Source organism: Tasmannia lanceolata, unplaced genomic scaffold (genome assembly GCF_043159265.1).
Source record: "Tasmannia lanceolata isolate RefF3 unplaced genomic scaffold, GAP_Taslan_0.1 ptg000002l, whole genome shotgun sequence".
NCBI classification, from domain to species: domain Eukaryota; kingdom Viridiplantae; phylum Streptophyta; class Magnoliopsida; order Canellales; family Winteraceae; genus Tasmannia; species Tasmannia lanceolata.
The window spans coordinates 47,415,857-47,437,630 of NW_027518679.1; the positions used below are offsets into that span (position 1 = coordinate 47,415,857).

At 38.8% G+C, this 21,774-nt stretch overlaps 2 protein-coding genes across 2 annotated transcripts; both read right to left on the reverse strand.

The window, feature by feature from the left end:
* Window positions 1-4,666: 4,666 nt before the first annotated feature.
* On the reverse strand, window positions 4,667-7,353 carry LOC143885866 (B3 domain-containing protein Os03g0120900-like). The gene is made up of 3 exons (XM_077389913.1): window positions 5,789-7,353; window positions 5,068-5,145; window positions 4,667-4,884 (listed from the first exon to the last, which is right to left on the reverse strand). The coding sequence occupies exon 1, from the start codon at window positions 7,033-7,035 to the stop codon at window positions 5,842-5,844; it is 1,194 nt and encodes a 397-aa protein (XP_077246028.1). The 5' UTR covers window positions 7,036-7,353; the 3' UTR covers window positions 4,667-4,884; window positions 5,068-5,145; window positions 5,789-5,841.
* Window positions 7,354-17,803: 10,450 nt separating this feature from the next.
* LOC143885871 ((-)-germacrene D synthase-like) lies at window positions 17,804-21,512 on the reverse strand. Its single transcript, XM_077389919.1, has 7 exons — window positions 21,293-21,512; window positions 20,940-21,201; window positions 20,463-20,835; window positions 19,523-19,744; window positions 19,262-19,400; window positions 18,866-19,114; window positions 17,804-18,296 (listed from the first exon to the last, which is right to left on the reverse strand). Exons 1-7 carry the CDS (start codon window positions 21,434-21,436, stop codon window positions 18,006-18,008), a joined length of 1,680 nt encoding a protein of 559 aa, XP_077246034.1. The 5' UTR covers window positions 21,437-21,512; the 3' UTR covers window positions 17,804-18,005.
* Between the last annotated feature and the right edge of the window lie 262 nt (window positions 21,513-21,774).

A 21,774-nucleotide genomic window follows, 5' to 3' on the forward strand; every position in this document is an offset into this window, starting at 1 on the left:
GGAGATACAAGAAGTAAATGAGATACATGGAAAATGACTTACCAATAACTTCTATACCTATTCTCAATACCCTATAATAACTTCTAGGACTATTTTCATGACAATATCATTTCCTAAGTAGTCAAAATACAAACCTAATAAGTCTTAACAAAGCCCCAAAGAAGCATTAAAGAAAGACTCCACTACTAACACTAATAACTAGAGATACTTATTACTTAGCCAACTTTTTTTGCAACACCCAAGACCAAGTCAAACCAAAAGATGTTCCACATGGATGAGAAATGGCATTATCCTACGGTGCCACTTGGATATGCCACTGCATCAAAATTTTCATAGGCAATCGAAAATTTCATAGGCAATAGAAATGAAAAATTATGCAAAAACTAAAAAATGTGAGTAATTGTGCCGTAAAACAGAGTTGCATAAAGTTATCTCAAATAATGTGGTCTCATCAATTTCTAAAGTGGGTTGCACTTCCTTCTTGCATTCTCAATAACTGACTGTAAGAAAAGAATTTGTTAAAAGAAATCTTTGGAGTTATTGATGCAGGGTATCTCTTCTGGTTATATGGTATCTTACCTAATTATTGTGTTCTCATCAATTCCTAAAGTGGGTTTCGCTTCTTAATTTCACTCTCCATGTTAGAGTATATCAGATCTAGTAAGATTTGATCATCGGATATAGGATATTAGATTTGGTAGATTAGGTAGTTAGGTTTTGATAACAATTATTTCTTCCTGAAGTTGGTCATATCGTTGTCTCCTTTTCTTTTTTTCTCTAAAGAGCTTTATATAAGAACACATTAGAGATCATTGTAATCAGTAAGAGACTAGTGCAATCATCTTCTTTTATGTGGTATCATCTTATGTTGTATCGCTTCGGACAGCTCCCGCTTGTTCTTCCACAATCTACAACCTAACATTTCGTAACTAATTGTATGCAATGATTCTATCACAAAAGATATGTTTGGAGCAATAATTGTATGCAGGATCCACAAATGTTTAGATTTTAGGACACTTTTTGCTGCCCTTCAAAAACAAATGAGGTCACTTGATAAATTTTTTTAAAATTATACTGGTCGACATTAACAATCTCAACAATTGGAGAATTGTATTCAACGAAAACATTTGATCCTATATAGTAAAGTTCACAAAAGAAGTATGTGTTTGTTAACAACACCGATCTACATTTCGTTTCTTTGTTACTATTTTCTGTATTGACCTACATTTTGTTTCATTGTTACCAATTTTTTGTGACATAGTAACCTTTTTGTACAATTTTTATTGTTTTCCAAAATACTTATAAGCTTACAGACTAAGCAAAAGTAACAAAAATTCAGTTCCAAATCTTGATGCTATCTTGTAAATTTCTTTTAGAGTTCAAAACATCAATGCACATTAATATATTTTGCACATTAATATATTTTATTGAGAAAGCCTCCAGGAAAAATTCAATCCAATCTTGCAAAAAGAAACAGAATAGTAGCAATTAACAAACAACAAGATAAACACACCAAAATTATACGTGGTTAGGCCAAGATGCCTATGTCCACGGTTGAGAACACGATGTTCCTTATAAGAAAGAAAAGTACAAGGATTACAATAAATTATCTGCCCAAACCCACAAACCATAACCCTTACCCTTTCTTCTCAACCATAAACATTCACATGAGCACTACAAGATAGAACCCAAGAAGAATCCTAAGAGAAAATACCAAGAAGAAACTCTCTCTCTCTCTCTCTCTCTCTCTCTCTCTCTCATCTAACGCCCCAAGAGAAAAGCCACACACTATTTTCTCTCTTCTCTTTAGGTTTTACCCAAAACCTCATAAGATCCCTCTTTCCTATTTTGTTTCCCACCGAAATTCCACAACTAGGAAACCTAGTTATATTAGAAATTCATGTCCTAGGAAAACAATGAAACTTTATAGAATCTCCACCGTGACTTGTTTCTTGCCACATGAAGATTTTTCGTGGGCATCACTGCCTGTTATCACAACAAACCATTATTTTCCTTTTGATTCACCAACTACACACCATCAAATCATATTGGTTCTAACTTTGCTTGAATCGATCAATACGACCGATGTACATGGGTAGCTTCCTACTGGTTGACTCTCATAGTCAAACCTGGAGACGGATCTTGATCCATCCTTGCCCATTGCAAGAACTGTCACCTTGTCACCATCATCTAAAACTTGGAAATCCATCTCCGCACCAACTACAATAGAGACCGTATGCAAGTACTTGCTATCTGTGCACTGTTTCCAACCATCCGTCGAGATTTTAGGAACACTAGTCACTACAATTCACCATACCTCTTTCCATTCATAAAAACCATACAACCATGCGTGGTTTTCTCAGTTCCACTTATAGCTGAATAATTTAGAATTCCTAGAGTCCAACCAACCAAGAGGCACTTGATTCTTCCGTATCTTGGTGATATACGCCACACTACCACAGTACAAACCACTCCATCAAATATTTTAATCTTTGTTGTCTCAATTCCTTTGACGTAGCACGTGGGCCAATCACCCAAGTATACTACACTTGGCCTTATCTCATAGAAAATATTGAAATATTCTCTCCTAGAGAATACATGAATAGAGAACCTTAAATCTAGAATCGACTTATCATGAGGAGTATTGCGATTACCAATGAAGACTATGAAAACATATCCATTATCCAATCATTTCGCTTTGCTCATCCGTTACTACCACCACCTACCTGTAGCATCATTGTCCGATGTAGCTTGCTTTGGACAATCTGATCATGCACAAAGAAATGGGATATTAGCAATAAATAAACCACAAGATACACACATATGATTATACATGGCTCGGCTAAGATGTCTATATCTATAGGCGAAACACTATTTTCACTCGAGAAAGGAAAGTACGAGGATTATAATGGATTGTAGCCCCAAACTCATAAACCACAATCCTTACCCATTTTCACAACCAAGATCGTACATATGAGCACCACAACAGAAAATCAAAGAAGATACCTAGAGAAAATATCAAGAAGAAACTCTCTCTCTCCCTCCATCTTTCTCTTTTTCTCTTTCTCTCACCTTGTGACCCAAGAGAAAGCCCACACAGGTTCTCCCCTCTTCTCTTTAGCTTTACCCAAAAGCCCAACATATAAGAGCCTTCTTTCCTATTTTGTTTCCCACAGAATTCACATTACTAAGAAACCTGGTTATATTATGAATTCATGTTGCGGGAAAACGAGGCAACTCCCAAAAGATTTTGACGGTTGATAGAGGGTTGGAATTTAGGTGGTGTTCAATGAGATTTTAAAGTCCAACATGCTCCAAGTCTTCTTAATTTTTTTGTGTTCTTCTTTATTAAGAAGAAGAGATATTTTGAAGTTACTTTTCGGGTAACATGAAATCTTAATTAAATCACATAAAACTTCCCATCTGATAAATGTTGAAAAGATGGAAAATTTCTAAACTAGCCAATTTACAGTATCAAAGAATTGCTTTCGTAAATTCATGCAGAAATGTTATATACTACAAACTGATTGTAAAAGATGCTCCCTATGCAATCCTAAGGTAACAGTGATAAGGTTTATGAAGGCCAAGCTTAATAGAAAGACTTGAATGTTATTTTGAAACTACCATCAAATATTGAAGACTATTTCTTATTAGGCCATATAATTGAAATCCACTTTTATGATTATAATAAGCAAAAGTTCTAATGTGATAATATAAATTTTAGTTCTTAGCATTTCCAAATGTGGTTGTGGATTGTCCTAGACAATCTTATGTAGAATGTAATGCGATCCTAATAGAGCTCAATGACTTAGTATATAAATCAGCCACTGCTTCGACTTTCAACATGACAATTAAAGCAAAACTTATGGATGATGCATTAATGTGATAGTAAATGATCTAAGTATTGCAATTTTAATCTTATTATTGTTACAAAGCATAGAATATCACTCATAAGAAATGTTTTGAATTTACAAGTAGCTTTTAGAATATGCTAAGATTATCTGGGATAAATAGGCTCATTAATTTTAAGTGTCTGTCTGTGGCTCTTTGGAGGTTTTAACACAATGATGTCTCTAAGGGCCTGACTACGTTTAGGGGCCCCCTCAATTAAAACACCAAACAGTGTTAGACAATGAGTTTAGTAAGAAAAGTCATCTTCTCATGTATGTTTAACCTCCTTGAAAATGTATAAAATGTTATATTATCTAGTGTGAAGTATCCACCTCAATTTCTAGTTATCAATTGTATATATCCATGTGTTACTTCTTTTCCCTAAATGGCTGTATATTATCCTGGTTGTACTCTCCCAATGCATGCCTGAATAAAAGTTAGGCCCTATTCACTTTGGATTTTGAGAATCAATTTTGAATTAGAAAGTGATTATTGGTCTACTAATTACATTTAGGCCCCGTTTGTTTTTTGATGGTGAGATCCGATTGTGAGTCCAAAAGAGATTATTGGGCTCAAATTTGCATTTAAATTTGTCCAATAATCGATTTTGGACTCACAATCGGTTCTCAAAATCTAAAAGAAATAGGGCCTTAATTTTGTGTCAATAATAAGTTATGAACTCAAAATTGATTCTCAAAATCTAAAATTACTAGGTCCTTAATTAATAAGCACATCAAATATTTTTTGAGAAGTTATTAAAAGAGAGGAGGAAAAACCCTTAACAAACAGCTCAGTTCAAGCCAATCTTGCTTAGCATTGGCCTCTCAGTAGACGTGATTAAGCTACATAATATACATATAGAGAGAGTGATAGCAAGGAATTAAGATTACTTTTTGCAAACGACTTAAAAACGCTACAGGGTACTGTAACTGGACCACTAGCCTTGCTGCCTTGATCCATTGAGATTCAGCTTTATGTTGCATTGATGTCTGACTACAAAAAAGGGGGACTATGATATATAATAAGTAATAACTAGACATAGAGAGAATGAGATCATCGGGTTAAGGGATGAAAATACATAATAGGTAGAGAGACAGAGAGAGCATGGGATAAAGATACATTGTAACTATGTGTGCACCAAACCCAATACTAATCTTATTTAACCTTTAACCATACCTTATGTCTCATGGTACGTGAATATATGAATGGGAACCATCTTCACCATCTTCCATATGGTAATATGTGAAGTTTATCCTGCAAGGCCCAGTATTTTTTCAAAGTCATTAAAAGAAAGCACTCCATCCTTACAAGTTTTCAACTGAAACCCATTTCAATTTAAGAACGTAGACAACTTAAAAGAGAGGGTAACACAATACACCAACAATAATCAATCGAAGATGAGTTTTAAAAGAGAAGAGGGAAAATGGATGAAAGGATAGAAATCCCACCTCGGTAGAATTCCACATGGCATGGTTTATGGGAACATGAAACTGGAAAGAAAAATATAAGAAAACAAGCAAAAACAGAAAGAAATAAAGAAAGAAATATGTTCGATCTCATTGGATCTGTACTAGAAAATGCCAGGACATGAGATATGGAATATTTAGACTGAAATAGCAGTGGAAAATAAAAAAAATGAAAGCTTTCCAAACTAACTTGTCATGATAAACTGGATTCAGTTGCAGAATAGAAGCTCTACAATAGGAAAATTCAAACATAGGCATATGGGTCTATATCAATATCTATATTTTTACCTATATCTATATACAGTTAAAAGAACAGTTGTAATACAGCAAATCTCCCCAACCCCTTTCAACCGGAAGCAAAGCTTCTTATTAAGAAACAATGGCTGCACTTGCAGAGAAGATTGCCATCTGGGGTGTGAGAGAAAACTCACACTGAAGTGGAATCAAGATAATGTTTCAGTTTCCATCCATCTTTCTCTTTCTCTCAGATATCCAGATCTAAGGACAGAGAAAGTCTTCCTCCTTTCCTTGGCAACTCACCTGGTAAGGTCGGTAGTGGCATGCCATTATAGAGCCTTGATTGTAGAGGCTGAGGCTGAGGCTGAGCCAAAGTTTCTGTATGAGAAGACAAAACTTCGCCATCGGCTTGAGTGGGGCAATCAAGGTTCACGCCAAACAGTCTCAGACGCTTGGCCGCTACCTTAGTTTGGACCACTGGGACAGAGTCGAAAACCACGGACAAGCTCGTATTTTCGTCCCCACCATCACCACGTTGCACCCCAGCAAACTGTTGTGGACCTGGAATTGGACCATTTGATCTCAGGTAAAAAACGTGACCCTGGTTTACCACACCACCATAACTCCGTCGATCATAATTCACCGGCCGATGCAAGTGATTGCCTGAAATTTGCACCGGCGGCAAAAAGAGTCGGCCCCATGGAACTGAATGATGCAAGTTCAATGGATGATGATGGTAGTGAGGAAAAGGAAGAGCAAAATCGGGGCCGGAATCAGGCCTCCGCTTCCAATCTATGTAAAGATGATCTTTACCCAATTCACCAATGCCCCGCTCGAAGGAAACTGTATCGCCGGCATTGAGTTGTTTGTCCTTGACAAATCGGCTCCACCCTTTGGTCATCACATAGCTCTGGCTACTATTCCAGTAGGAATAGCGAAACCTCCACGGCTTCCCACTCCGATCTTCGAAATTCAACAACAGGCCTTTTTCATTTGAGGATGAATCCAGAGGGAAGTGCCGCTCGGCGTGTTGTTTTGGTATTACAAGGCGGTTGAGCTTGCCCACATCGCTCGGTGTCACCACCTTATCAAACATGAGCTCTCTCTCCCTCATCCTGGCAACGCGGCTGCCACTATCTTCTTCCTTTCCAATTTCAGAGGAGTCCATGAGATCTAATTGGTTATAATTGGTGGCATGATCATAAGACCTTGCTGCATCTTTTTCGGACTCTAATGTTCCGAGCCAGATCTTGTGCTTCTCGTATATCTGTGCACGCCACCGGCCGTTGGGTTGCGGGATGACACCTTTGTATTGAGAAGGAAGTGGAGAAGAAGAGGAAGATGAAAGAGATGAAAAACAAAAAGGGTTCTTTCCCAATTCTCCCACCATCATGTTATTTTCTTCATCACAATAGCCTACCCTTTCTTGTACAAACTCCATCACAGAAAGAGTTCTTCCGTTTTACAAAACAAAAAAAAAGGGAAAAAAAAGATTAGACAATAAAGCAAACTCCTCCTGTTTAATAGAACTGCTCACCACACATGTATATTTCTCACAGATTTTTCAAATCTCTCAGACCTAAAGGAACCAAAGACTCCCTGCCATAAGAAGGGTCGGTGGTGCCCTTTTTACTAAGCTAACAACACACAGGCCCCCAAACTAGAGAAACCACGGGCAATGAGTCAGGTTCTCATTGACCTTTTAGAAATGGATTCTTTCCGACCCATTGAAGCTTCTGAAAATTAGGGAGATATTTTTTTTTCTAGTGAGAGAGAGAGAGAGAGAGAGAGAGAGAGAGAGAGAGAGAGAGAAACAAGCTTTATAATTTGGGCCCCATGAATTATCTGGTTAGGCTCATGTGAGCTTGTCCATTTCATCAATTTCGGTATTTTTATTTCCTTCCCGATAAGCTCCAGATGCTTTATTTTTTAATTTTTATGCCAGATGTTCTATATAGCATGAGCCTGAGATTTATTTGCGAGTGTGAGAGAAGGGAAATTGTCATGCCCCGAACCCTTAATCCAGGCGGAAACGTAACAGCGCGGCATCGATATAATCTGAGAGATTCACATTCTATTGAACATTTTAACTGCTACAATTATTAGAAGTAACTACCCACGAGTTACTAAATCAAAAGTCTGAACGAGCAATATACCTCTCAAAACTAAGCTGGGAAATGCTCTCCCAGATTCCATGCCAAATAGGATCTAAGATCTGAAAAATGTAAACCATGGGTGAGCTAATGCTCATGTGAGTAATATGTAACTACTTTAGCAGGATCTAAGCATGCCAAGGAAACAAGGGCCAATGTAATAGTCCCACATCGGAAGCAGAGAGAGAAAGTTCCTGGGCTATATGTTGTAGACCCCCATTCCCTATGTAGACGCTTTTTCTGCGGAAAAACAAAACCGGAGAACGCTGCGGCCTAGAACCGGACAATATCTACACGGTTGGTCAGAGCGTTACAGCCAGAACACAAAAAGAGGCCAATACAAAGCCATGACACAAAGTGGGCATCAATTCTAGTATGAAGTTTAACACAAGTGAACTAGGTGGAACACAACAAAATCATGTAATAAGCGATCACAAGATCAGATTCGGTTAGAGTCAATAAGGGACTTGCATGAGTCATGTACATAAACAGAATCGGTAATAAGAGTCAATAAGGGACATGCATGAGTCATGTACATAAATAGAATCGGTAACTGACAACGAAATTGAAACAGAAATCAGGAACAGAAAAAGAATCAGAATCAAAGTCAAGCATATACCACTTAAAGAAGTAGAAACCAAAGAATCAGAATCAAAGTCAAGCATATATCACTTACAGAAGTAAAAACCAAAGCTGGACTGAAAAAGAAACAGATCAGCAATATCCAATAGATCACACACAATTGATAACAATAACTATAGCTAATACACTTCACTGTTGTAGGCTTAGTCCACAAAATATTGCAAAATACCGCGGATCACAAAACACGAAATTTTTATTCACCGGCGATCGGATGATGTCCACAAAACACTATAGAATACTGTGGATCACAAAACACGCTATTTTTATTCACCGGCGATCGGATGATGTCCACAAAACACTATAGAATACTGTGGATCACAAAACACGCTATTTTTATTCACCGGCGATCGGATGATGTCCACAAAACACTATAGAATACTGTGGATCACAAAACATGTTATTTTTATTCACTGGCAATAGGATGGTGTCGGAACTAGTTACTACAAAAATACTTGTCGACAGGGCTAGCGTACCTTCCCACTAATGGAACTAGAATTCAAATCTAAGCCTCACAAGAAGTGTCAATAGAATACCATAGTATCAAAAAAGTGTATTCATTCACTGATTAATCAAAAGTACACACTAAACGTGGCATATATCAGAAGCAACATATAATAACTATATGACAACAAGTCAACACATCCATGATAAGAATAGTGAGGAAGCAAGTCTGTAATATAAGAAATGCAAATTACTGAAGTACAGAAACATATCAATAGTCAGAACAATGCTAAGGTAAGAGGCTTACATATCAGATATAGAATTACAAAAGTGCGGGATCAAAAGTAGACTGATAAATAGGCAGGGCAACAGTAACAGAATGCAAAGGCATGCTAAACCCAAGGTTCATCAAAGAAGGTTAGGGTTAGATTGGCTTCCATAAAAGAGGGTTACAGATCAAATTTCGTATGAATACGATAACTTCATCAATACTATACGCCCAAGGAATATCACAAAGAACTTCGATATCAAAATACTTAAGCAGTCCCATATCACTTACCTTGAAAATGCACCTCCAGTCTCCTAGGGACTAGAACTCAATCACCTAGAATCGATTGATCACTCCAATAATCATTACAATATCTAATAACAATATACAAAATATCATAAAGGCATGAAATACTCATAATGATCAATCGGGAAGAGTACAATATGCTTTCCAAGGAGGTTGCACGTAGTAATACACATTTAATAGAATTTGAAAGGCTCCAAATACTTTTGAAACTATTTTTTAAGTAAAGTAAACGTCTTAAGCTTTCAGGATAGTCCAAGAACTCTGAAATTGGATCTAAATTGAAATAGTTATGAATTACCAAAGTTTTAGCGAGAAATAGGAGAGAAATCGACGAGAAATTGAATTTCCGTCAGATGCCCCAGTTTGGCCGTCCGGACAATGGTTCGGCCGACAAAACCGTATATACCGTTACCCATTAATTCGACGGGCCTTGTTTTCTAAAATTCGCCGCGACACTTTCAATTACCCTTTCTGGCAACTCAAAACCCTCAGGCCGGGCCCCATAAATCTTTCGAATGTTTCAATCCAAGAAGGCGGTTTTAAGTCCATCTCCCAGATCTCGTAATCGTAGTGAATTTCTCTAGCCAATAAAATCTCAATGGACTTTAGCATGGCTATAGGTGAAAGGTTCCCCAAAGTCAATGCCTGCCATTTGACTAGGGTACCTTTTGCCATTAGACTAGCTCTATAGGTCTTGTCACGCCCCGCCCCCATTGTGTAAATATTGTCTGTGTGAGATCCCACATCGGAAAGGGAGGAAAAGTTACTGGGCTATATATGTGGATTTCCCCACTTCCTGTGTAGACGCATTTTCAGGATCTCCAAGGGGTGGGCCTCGCGGAGTGGTCGGGCACGGTTAGTGCTGTTGGAAAACAAAACCGAGGAGGGTAGATGACCCAGAATCGGACAATATCTACACAGCGGGGCCTGAGCATGATCTAATGGTATCAGAACGGGACCTCCCATCCAGTACGGTGTGCCAGCGAGGACGATGGGCCCTAACGGGGGTGGATTGTGAGGTCCCACATCAGAAATGGAGGAAAAGTTACTGGGTTATATATGTGGATTTCCCCTCTCCTGTGTAGACTCGTTTTCAGCATCTCTAAGAGGAGGGCCCCACGGAGTGGGTCGGGCACGGTTAGTGTTGCTGGAAAACAAAATCGGGGAGCGTAGATGCCTCAAAACCGGACAATATCTACATAGTGGGCCGGGGCATGACAGTTTGGTTCTAGGTTTTCTGCCCTCCCCGGTTTTGTTTTCTAGCAGCACTAACCGTGCCTGAGTCACTCCGCGGAGCCTGCCCATTAGAGATGCTGAAAACACGTCTACATAGGAAGAATTAAAATCCACATATATAGCCCATGAACTTTCTCTCCCTTTCCGATTTGGGATCTTACAATCCACCCCCTAGGGCCCAGTGTCCTTGCTGGCACACCGTACTGTGGGAGATACGGCTTTAATACCATTTTGTCATGCCCTGACCTCTCAGTGTAAATATTATCTGGTTCTGGGTCTTCTATCCTCCTCGATTTTGTTTTCCAGTAGCACTAACCGTGCCCAACCCACTCCGCAGGGCACACCCCTTGGAGATACTCTATACAGGGAGAATGGAGTCCACATATATAGCCTATGAACTTTCTCTCCCTTTCCAAAATGGGATCTTACAGGTCTCCACCTATCCCCTTGAGTCCTTCCTCTTATAGATCTACTTGCATCAACTGGGCTCCAAGCCCTCTAGTAGATCCACTAGAGTCCAGATTCTTTAGAATACATCGATTCCTCTATACATGCATTTTTTTAACACTCTGCAAACCCTCTTGAGCCTAATTAAACATTTTCAATAATTTTCGCTTAATTTCTCTCATCCAAACCTTGTGCCTTGACTTAGGATTAAAGCATTTGCACTTTGGATTTAGGCTTACTATGTAATCTACTTTGAGAGATCTACTTCAAGCTATCCATTGTGCAAGGTTTCTCCGTATTTGTAAAACCTAATCAAGTAAAGATTTAAAGAGGGATTAAAATAAGTTGTTTCATGTATTTTGAGAGTGAAAACAGGCTTCTCCGAAAGGGACCGCTCGCGGAAAAGAAACCCAACACGCACTCTCTGACAGCTAAACCGAACTAGGACGGCTAACCAGGGTACCAGTAGGTCAACCGATATAGCCGACCGAGCAGGGGTTGGTTGGCCGGAAAGTTCCTTGGGTGCACGACTCGGGTTGGCTCTGCTGATTTGGTTTACGACCCTCAGAAGGGCTTTTGGAACCTGTTTAAGTCTCCCAAACACCCTAAAATTGTTATTTAGATCCTAATTTTGGTTAATATGAATTTTAGGTGACTTCTGTGGAAAGTTGGAAAACTTTGGTTAAGGTCTTGTGTGTGACGAAACTGTTGATTGATATTACAGTGAGAAGACTTGTTCTATTACTAGTTGTTTTCATCTAATAGATGATTGGCGTAGCTGGAAGCACGAAGAACGAGTCGAGGTTGATCAATGTCAACACCGATCAGAATAAACCTTAGAATCCACGAAGGGCACTCGTCGAATCTATGAAAAGCTATTCTTTGAATCTACAAAGAACAAGATAAACAACTTTTTCTACCAAGAAAGAAGAAAAATTCTTTATTTCATAAAACAAACATGAACTGTGTAACAACCATTGCACATAGGCTTTTATAAAAACAGAACTTTTGTGAGAAACCTTCACAATCTTCTCGGAACTATGAACCTTTGGACTGACATCCTCTACTATATGAATCCATTGCGGAACTAATGTGAAATACTCACTTTGAACTTTGAACACCTTCTTTTGAACTGTGTGAACTTTAAACACCTATTGAGAGGCTTAGGTTATGTGAACTCAGAAAAGATCCCCGTCAGTGAGGCATGGGGAACATAAGAACTGTGATCCCGCCAATGGGGGATAAACGTTGGCCCTATCGACAGGTATGTGAACCTACGAACTAGTTTTGACACCATGGGCAGTCGGTGTAAGCAATAACTCGCTTTGTGGACCTGTGGACAGTCGGGGTAAAAATAACTTGCTTTTTGGACTAAGCCGATGATCTCGGGGTGGCATCGTACCTATATGAGTTTTCCTTCTGTTACCCTCAGAACCTGTGACTCCCTTCGTTGTGACATTATGAGATATCTTTTATGAACCTTACTCCTCAACATTGAACTTGTGTTAATTACTTCACTTGTGGCTTAAATCCTTTTCATTCAGTTGTGAACCTTTCCTTTGTAGCATGCATGACCCCACTTTTGTAGTGTGTTATTATGTACTGAGCTTTTCAGCTGACTGTGGTTATATTAACATTTTCAGAGTTTGATCCTCGTGGAGTCGGCGAGGAGGCACATAAGTGATTTCTGATTTCTGGTTATCGTATCTTTCAGTACTTTACATTCTTTAGACAGTGAGTATTGTTTAGGATTATTGAGACTGTGGCATTTGATTACGTATTTTGATTTTTATGGGATTATGGGTTAGATGAGAGATTTTGAAAGGAATTTAGATTTGATTATAGGATTAATGTGAGACATTTAATTTTAGTTATTTAGATTATTGCAGTTGGTTTTGATTATTGCTTTGCTAGCCTTGTATGCTTGTGAAGCTTGCTTTGCCGGTATATGGCGTTGTCGCACCCTTAAGCCTTGTGTTGTGAATGTGTATGTATGTGTGTGGCTTGGGGGTGTGACAGAATATCTGTTATGTAGGTTTGTTGTTGATCTGGCCTTGCACACCATGTGATTGGTTTGTGATGTGGCGTGCGGCACTGTTACTGTCACGCCCCAAACCCCACCCTGGGCATAGGACAGGACAACGCCGTATACCTGCAAAGCAAGCTCTACAAGTATACAAGGCTAGCAGAAAATATCATATCCAAGCATAAAAATAAGCTAAACTCAAAGAAATTTAGCATTATCTCTTACAGTTTTCACATAACACTTACTTTCTAACTGATCAAATGAAACTAAAAGATCTCCAAAGTTAAGCCTCGACTTCCTCGTTCACCTCAAGAGGATCAAACTCTGAAAATGTTAATAAATCCACAGTCAGCTGAAAAGCTCAGTACATAATAAAATACTACTCTAAGTGTAGGTCTAAGCATGCCAAGGCTCAATAAGGGTCAAACAGAAAGGTCAGAGCTGAATACTGTAAGTCTCAAACAGAAAGAGTGCGTATAACGATAATCGAAAGAGCATATCAAAACAGAATACTGAACAGATGTGCAGTCGAAAGTAAATAGTATCAAACAGTAATTAAAGCTAGTATCAAAATAGAAGTCAAAGCCAGAATCAAAACAGAAACCAAAGCAAAAAAGGGTGTCCAGAATATCAGAACAATAGTTAATGCCAAAGGGTGTTCGGAATTCAAAGTTCAGAATGCAAACTCCACTTCGAGAGCATCGGCTTAGTCCAAAAAGCAAGTTATTTTCACCCTGACTGCCCAGTGCTCACGGGTCCAAAAAGTGTGTTATTGCTTACACCGACCACCCAGGGTGTCGGAACTAGTTCTTCAAAATTCAGATACAAGTCGACAGGGCCAACGTTTTATCCCACTGACAGGCCAGAAGTTTCAGTGTACTACCCCCACGATGGGTCCAGAATTGCCAATTGTATTACCCTCATATGGCAGGAACCAGAAATAACCCAAGCCTCCACCAAAGTGTCCAGAAACAGAAGGTGAATCCAAAGTCCGTAACAGATAGTTCCAAAGGTCCAGATAACGGATCCAAAGTCCAGAGTCCAAAACGGATATTTTCCAAAGATTCAGGTGTCATATCAAAGGTTCGCAACAAACTAAAATAACCAAAGCAATGACGGTAACAAAAGCCATATGAGTCCAAATAGATGGTATCGAAGAGTTCGTAAGGATGATCGTCAAAGCTCAGCAAAAGGGTTCCGTAAGGGTTTCGAAAGTTCACTTTATAGGTAAACTCAAGAATAACATATGTAATTAAAGAGAATGGGTTAACGGATCACCCAAAGTAATACATTATTACATACCTCGATGAAGGCTGTCTTCCTCTAATTCACCATAAGGATTTATTTCCTCGTACGAGATTTGAAACCAAAACCGAGTTCTCAAAAGAAGATTTAGAGCCCTTCATTAGCAAGCCCCATTAGAGCCGTGGCTACCACACGACCACAAGACACTGGCTTCCTGAGCATGGCCTAATGTATTGGTATTGTCCACCTCTATCTTTCTTTATTCCAAAAACGCACCCACGTACACTACCACACAAAAATACGATCACTCTCTCTCTAGAATTCAGTTTATTTTGAAAGGGTTGCCTTCAATGATCATGTATTTATACAGGATGGCCTCCACAACTATTAGGAATATCATTCCCATTGGACTCCCACAATGGCAACAACTTCGTTATATGGGTTGAATCACCAACAAATACTCTTCAAACAAAACACCACGATACCATAGTATCCTCACACGAGTATTAATTGGAGAACAGAAAGGAACCCATTACAATATAACTGCAAATAAATGCCTTGGATGTTTCCTCACTTGCAGTCCATAAAGAGTAACTCTCCACATTACCTAATTCTTGCTTTATCGTCATGTCCATCGGTTCACTAGCCCCAACTTTTGTTGGAAATACAACTCCCAACTCTCAATACAAAGCTAATATAGAAGAAGCCATCTGCATCACCAACAGACTTCCCTCCTTGCAAAGCATAAGAAGAAGTTTATCCTTCATGTTGCCCAGACTCTCCAAATACACACACACACCCAACCCCAACACCCACCCCCCCCCCCCCCCCCCCCCCCCCCCCCGCCCAACGTGCAGCCCTATTTACCTTACATAGAGTACTTCCATTGGCCAATAAAATAGAGTCCTAGTCACGATGGAAAGTTACTCACCATTTATTAAAATAGAGTCTGACGAAATCTCCACTCTAATAACATATCCTAAGAAAATATTCATTCCTCTCGTTTTCTTGTTTGCAAGTTCACGGAATAACAATTCGAATAAGAGTCCTAATATAGTATAGTATCTTATAATAAGAAATCTACTTTTAATTGTGATTTAAGTAGAAGAACACCACCACGCCCCAAAAAATTAGCAGCCAAATCTAGTAGCTAAAGGGAGCCACACGTCCAAATTCCAATAGTGTTTCCTAAACTTTAGGCTATCTCTTAACCATCCCTAAAACTTCTCGATCTAATCTTTCCAATCCCATAAGACTCTCATTCTCTCCCTTTCTATTGGTTGAAATTTCAAACACTTAGATACCCATAATGGGCTCGTTAACATTTTTTTTTTTGGATGGGTTAGTTACTACTTTTGGTAACACCACCCCTACACGTTTTCTTAAAGCATAAGCTTAAATTTTGGTAATGGCAGTATGGCACTCCCTACAATCTCTTTTAAAAGAGAACAAAAATTTATACATGTCGATAGGGGTGCAAGTTTGGCCATGTCAGCCCTGACCCGCCCTGAGCCCGAACAAGGTTTGGGCTGGATTTTCCAACCCTGAGGGCGGGTCAGGGTTCATGTTTTAGGCCCTAACTCAGGCTCGGGTTGGGTTCTGGGTTATGCCTCGGGTCACCCTGACCCGGCCCGACCCGACCCTAAGTTTTCTATTATAGAATTTAACCATCTGTGCATGTTTCCTTTGCTAATGTTTTCTATTATCTTGGATTGATGTTTCTTTAGATTATTATTATTAATTGTCTCTGCTGCCTGTCATGTTGTTGAATTCATATTGTCTTATTTTGTTCCATTTCTCTGTTTATTGATCATTTTGTTCTATATGATATGTGGTTGCTTTATTTTTGGCACTCTTAACAAGTATTTGCACTCGAGTCAATCAGGGCCAGCCCGGCCCGGCCCTGCCCAATCAGGGCGGGCCAGGGCCGCGCTGAGCCCTGTAGGGCGGGCAATGGGTTGAGGTTTTTCGGCCCTGACTCAGGGTCAGGGCTGAGATAATGGGATCTAGGGTTGTGCTAGGGTTTTGAAAAAACCCGACCCAACCCGACCCTGTTGCAGCCCTACCTATCTAAGTATATGAAAACAAAAATAAAAATAAAAATAATTAAGCTCCGTTTTAGTAATGGCACCCCATATAAGCTTCAGAATTTTATTCCCAATTTTGATCAAGACACCCATCTAAGAATAGGGTTTCCTACATTAGGACTGGGTATTACAGTTACACGGACCCGGGTTTGTGGCGTGACATTGTGTGATGCATCGGATTGCGTTGTGTTTATGTATATGATACTCTGGTTGCTTTCGGAGTGCCCTAGAGGCATGGGCTGTATACCTTAGTATCTAGAGATATTCGATATGTGGGTTGCTTTGGGAGTGCCCTGGAGGCATGGGCGGTATAACCCAGTATCTGGGTGAGAATATTCACAGGGCGTGCCCTAGAGGCATGGTGGTATACCTGGCACGTGGGTTGCTTTGGGCATGCCCTAGAGGCTTGAGCGGTATGCCCTACGTATTGAGTATTGAGGATTGCGAGTCCGTAACTTAGGAACCCAGATGGTGTTGTGCTCAATTCACCATTCATTATTGCGTTGCTTGCTTGCTTTGCTCGTCTCGAGGATGCAAGGGTCTCTGTATCGGTCTTGTTGGTTAATAAGATGGGTGTGAGATGATTTTTGGGGCTGTTTGGATATGAGGATTTTAGAATCCAGGTTTTTAGTTTGAAATCAGTGTAAAAGAGGGTTCATGATCAGGCTGCTGTGTGCTGTCTTGGCAGCGTTTCTTGGATTTTAAGCAAGCAAATCAGGTTTTAAACATCTCTCCTGCAATCTGAGATTTCTAAAACCTGGAAAATGGGAGGATCTTCTACTCTCTTGCTGATGGAAAGAAGGGAGAGAAGTAAAAAATGAGTAAAAAACGACGGCTGGTCCGCTCTTCTCTTGTCTCTAACCCTCTTTTACACTGTTTTCAAACTAAAAACCTGGATTCTAAAATCCGCGTATCCAAACGACGATATTGCTTGATATTGCAGCCTTGCACATCTTTGGGTCTTGTTTGCAGGTGTGTGTGTTACTGTCATGTGCCTGGACACAGGCGCAGTTCGGGGTTGACATTTATACCTCGAACACTGATGAATAGTATACCTTTTCCACTAAAGGGATTTTATCTTCTCATTTTCATTAGCTACTTTCTAAATTATTGCTTCTATGAATGGTCTATGGGAAAGTACGTTTGTAAGAGTATTTGAGCCATTGTAAGGTATAAGGAATCGTGCTTTGGTACTTAAAATTTGTACTGTGGTAAATGTAATCAACAATTGCCATAATCAAATATGTTATCACTTTATTCATTTTTCCCCTTCACCTTGTGCTATGTTATAGACATATGTCTCATGTCACTCCAAAAAAGTATGCAATTTGGTACGAAACATACGACATTTAGACAACTTAGTAAACACAGTCTTATAAACGTTGTTCCTTATTACAACCAGTAATAATAATATGATAAATCTCTTACACATTCTGAAAAATATTAAAAACAAGGTATTTTTGACCCTATAACATATTATATCCAACAATAATAAGTTGATCAATCTCTTTCTAAAACACATCCAAACCATAAGGATATCTTAATAAACCACATCTATTATTAAAGGGGAATGGGATCAACAAACAACAAGGTGATACGTTCTTTGGTCGCGCCGCCGGGAAAGGTGTATCCATCGTCATATTTGTATAGTTCTTCCATCACACGTGTGAGATTGACGAGTCGCATAAGGAGAGTAAGGGAGACAGGTTGTTCAATGCATGCTTGATTTATGTCTTTCCAGGCAATCAGAATCATTTCTTCAAACTTATCGCACACCTGCTGCTCTGAGGCCCCATGCTCCTTCACATAACATTGGATAGTCGATGCAACATGACCTCGTTCTTGTTCAAACTTCAAATGCCATAGAAACAAAAAATAATAATGTTAAAGTTGATATAAAAATACTTAGATATTTTATCTTTTTATCTCACATATCTTAAATAGTTGATGCTTGTGTTATGTTGTTGAGTTTTTTTGGGGTACAAAAGTTGTCTTTAATCCATAACTTAACGGTTGTCATATAAAAAAACTTCTAAGTGAGAAATAGGTTAAACCCTTTCGTTATGTAAGATCAGTTTTTAAGTTGTAAAGAAGGTAATTTCTTAAGAAATACGTGGTACATGGTTGGTGTAAGTGGTTCATTTTATGAAGACTAGAAAATAAGAAATTTTTTTGGAGAATTTCTTCTCCTATTTTTGAGTGTTTTATCATTTTTATGAATGGGAAAGTAAGAGAAATAATTTTCTAAAGAATAACAATAAGTGGGCCCCAAGGTAGGATGCTTTCCCTTCAATAATGGGACACATGAATACCATGATTGTTTCCATATTGCTTCATATTTTTACATCCGCTTGGAATATTTCATTTTCTCAATGGTATCCTTTTTTGTCTCTATATTTTCACATAAACCAATAACCTACCTTGCCTCCCACGATGTCGTCTCGGAGTCGGCAAACTAGTGCTGCATCCATAACAACTTTAGGTCTTCTGCTTGCCCAATCAAATGCCTCATTTGTTGCAATTTCACCCATACCAACAAAACTAAGGATAGTGCACAGAGGATAACCGGAACTGATCAAAGAGATGGTTAAATGCTCATTGAATAGAGGTACGTATCCCTTGATGTACCATTCAGATTCAGTCAAATATGCCCTCGTTAAAGCTTTAATCTGCGATAAAATGAAGTCGATCATTCAACCGTAATATCAGAAAATAACTATTATCATAAAGATGGAAAGACAAGGTTTTCTTCCTCTAATAACATTAGTATATATTCATAAGATTTCTAAAGCTTTATGCTGATTCAGTGGTCTTACTCCTCCTTTTAAGTATGGTATACGATAGGAGCTTCCTTCGGCTGCAAGTTCCTCTTCTATTTCGTCGACGACATCAATAAGTGCAAGATAACACACTTCCATGTATTTGGGAATGTGATGTATGGCCTCAACATCCCACCTAATCAAATCAAGTAGCCATTAACATTCGTGGTTCTTGATGAATTGATGACTTCCACATCGAATTAAGAAGAGATCTTTAACAAAAGCTATAGAAATTAAAGATAAATGTAAATCAAGTACCTATCAATTGCATCGGTGAATAATCGTTGTTCTTCAATGGTACCGTACACGTCATAAAAGTCATCAATCGTTGATATCAGTGATAAAATTTTTGAACTCCACATTCTAGATCGAGTGTATTGCGGTTCAAAATACACTGCATTCCCCCAAAAAAGGTATAATTCTGCTAATCGATCCCTAGCAAAAGGCATGGTTCCTATAAGATCCATGTCCTTCCACCACCTGTAGGAGATATAAATGTAGTCCATGTTAGTTAGAGAGTTCAAATGTTTATGGTTATGGGGGAATAAGGAGGGGGTGTATAGCAACTAATTTGCATATATGTACCTTTCATATACATAAGGAAATAACCCTAGTGTTCTCTCTTATATCTAGATTAGATGATTTGATGGCTATGATACCTCACTCCCGATGCACAAATATGATGCTTGATTTTTCCTTGATGCCAATCCACATAAGGAAATAACCCTAGTGTTCTCTCTTAGGACAGCCTCCTCTGTGTATTTATGACTGCAGAGGGGCTGATTTACTTCAGGTGCAATGGCCCTGATTGCCACGTACACAGGAGTTGGATGTCCCATGTAAAGAAAAGGTACGAATTTGTTTATGGCCAACCCAAAAGAGGTCCCATATGTGACACGACCTAAAAAAAAGACGCGGCCACAGGAGAGGGGGAGAGTAAACAATAAATGATTAAATAACACCAACTCTAACCGTTTAAGCCTTTGGAGTGATTGTTTGTTTTCACACATATACATAAACAGATAACACTAACGTTTCCCCATTGTATCTAGCATAGATTATATGCCGATCGAGGATGATGAAAATCTCATTTATTTTTTATAAAGCGCCGCAAGCCTTGATTGGTTCACTATAGCTCATTAGTCATAATTTTAATAATTCTATAGGATATAATCTTCACGCAATAAAACAAACTTACTTAGTAAGATCTTTTAACTCTCTTTGGTGCAATGATTGTAAGATATTGAAATTCAACTTTGCAAACTCTAGCAGCACATCATTTCGCGCCTCGTGTTGTTGGTATATTGAGATGTAATGCCTATGCTCTAGCCTTGGTAATCTCTTCCACAAGGGTATCTCTAAGGCATGCTCTACCTGTGTTGCAAGATTAGAATCGAGATGGCTTATACCAGACATAAGGTGTTTCCGCGTAAATGTAATGGCCTCATCTAATACATCCTCTCCTTGTGTGCTGAGATTTGCCGCTTCAAACAAGCTTAATAGGCCCCTCATATCACTAATCAACGCGGTATTGAAGTTCCCCTGCTCGTCTTTAAACTTGCTAAATACATCTGTTTCAAAACTCACGAATTTATAGTTATAAAGAATGTGAATGTGAACGAGTTAGAGTAGCACAAGTTCTGGCAGTGAAGAATAGAAATGAAAAAGGATTTACCAGAAGACACATTGAACCCATGTTGTCTTAGTAGTCGAAATTGGAGAGAAACAACAAATAGATCATCATCAGCAACATATGTATGGGATTCAAATATTTGATGTAATGCCTCGTTAATCTCCTTTTCAAAGTGATATGCCACTCCAAGACGTTGAAGCAGGTCAATCAATTCTATTTCTTGTTGTGACCCCTTGGCACTGCTTAGCATTCTTTTCACTTCTTCCTTCAATTCTTCAATCCGCTTAGTCCATCCATCCAACTTCTGCATGGTACCATTCAGAAACAAATATACATTAGCTACTATTACAACGAAGTACACTATAATTCAAAATAAATGAGCTCTCTTCTATTACCATTTGATCATGGGAGTAGGCAAGGAAGTGATCGCCCCAAATGCTTGGAGGAAACGTTGCTGATTTGCAATTGATTTGTGGCTTTCCATTTTCGATTGGATTGGAGTTGGAGCCAAAAGAGGAGGTTGCAGTTATAAGGGCCATAGGAATATGTAAAGGGAGAAATCAAACAAAGGAAGTTAAGGGTGGTATTGTGTTTTGTGATGAAGGTGTCACATGAATCGGTATTTATAGACAGCAGCAAATGGAGAATTGCTATAACTAAGAATCCAATGACGAAATAAAGAAATATAATAAAACGTCTAACATAGATACGTGATGAAACAAATTGCTAGAAAACGAGAGGTTGTGTGTGTGTGTTGCTAGGGGAGTGGTTGGGTGTCACTTTCTACTTGTACATTGTATCCTCGTACACTCGTAGAATTGGACTGACTTCATTCCAAGTAGAAAAAACCTAACAAATAAATGGAAAAAATGTGATT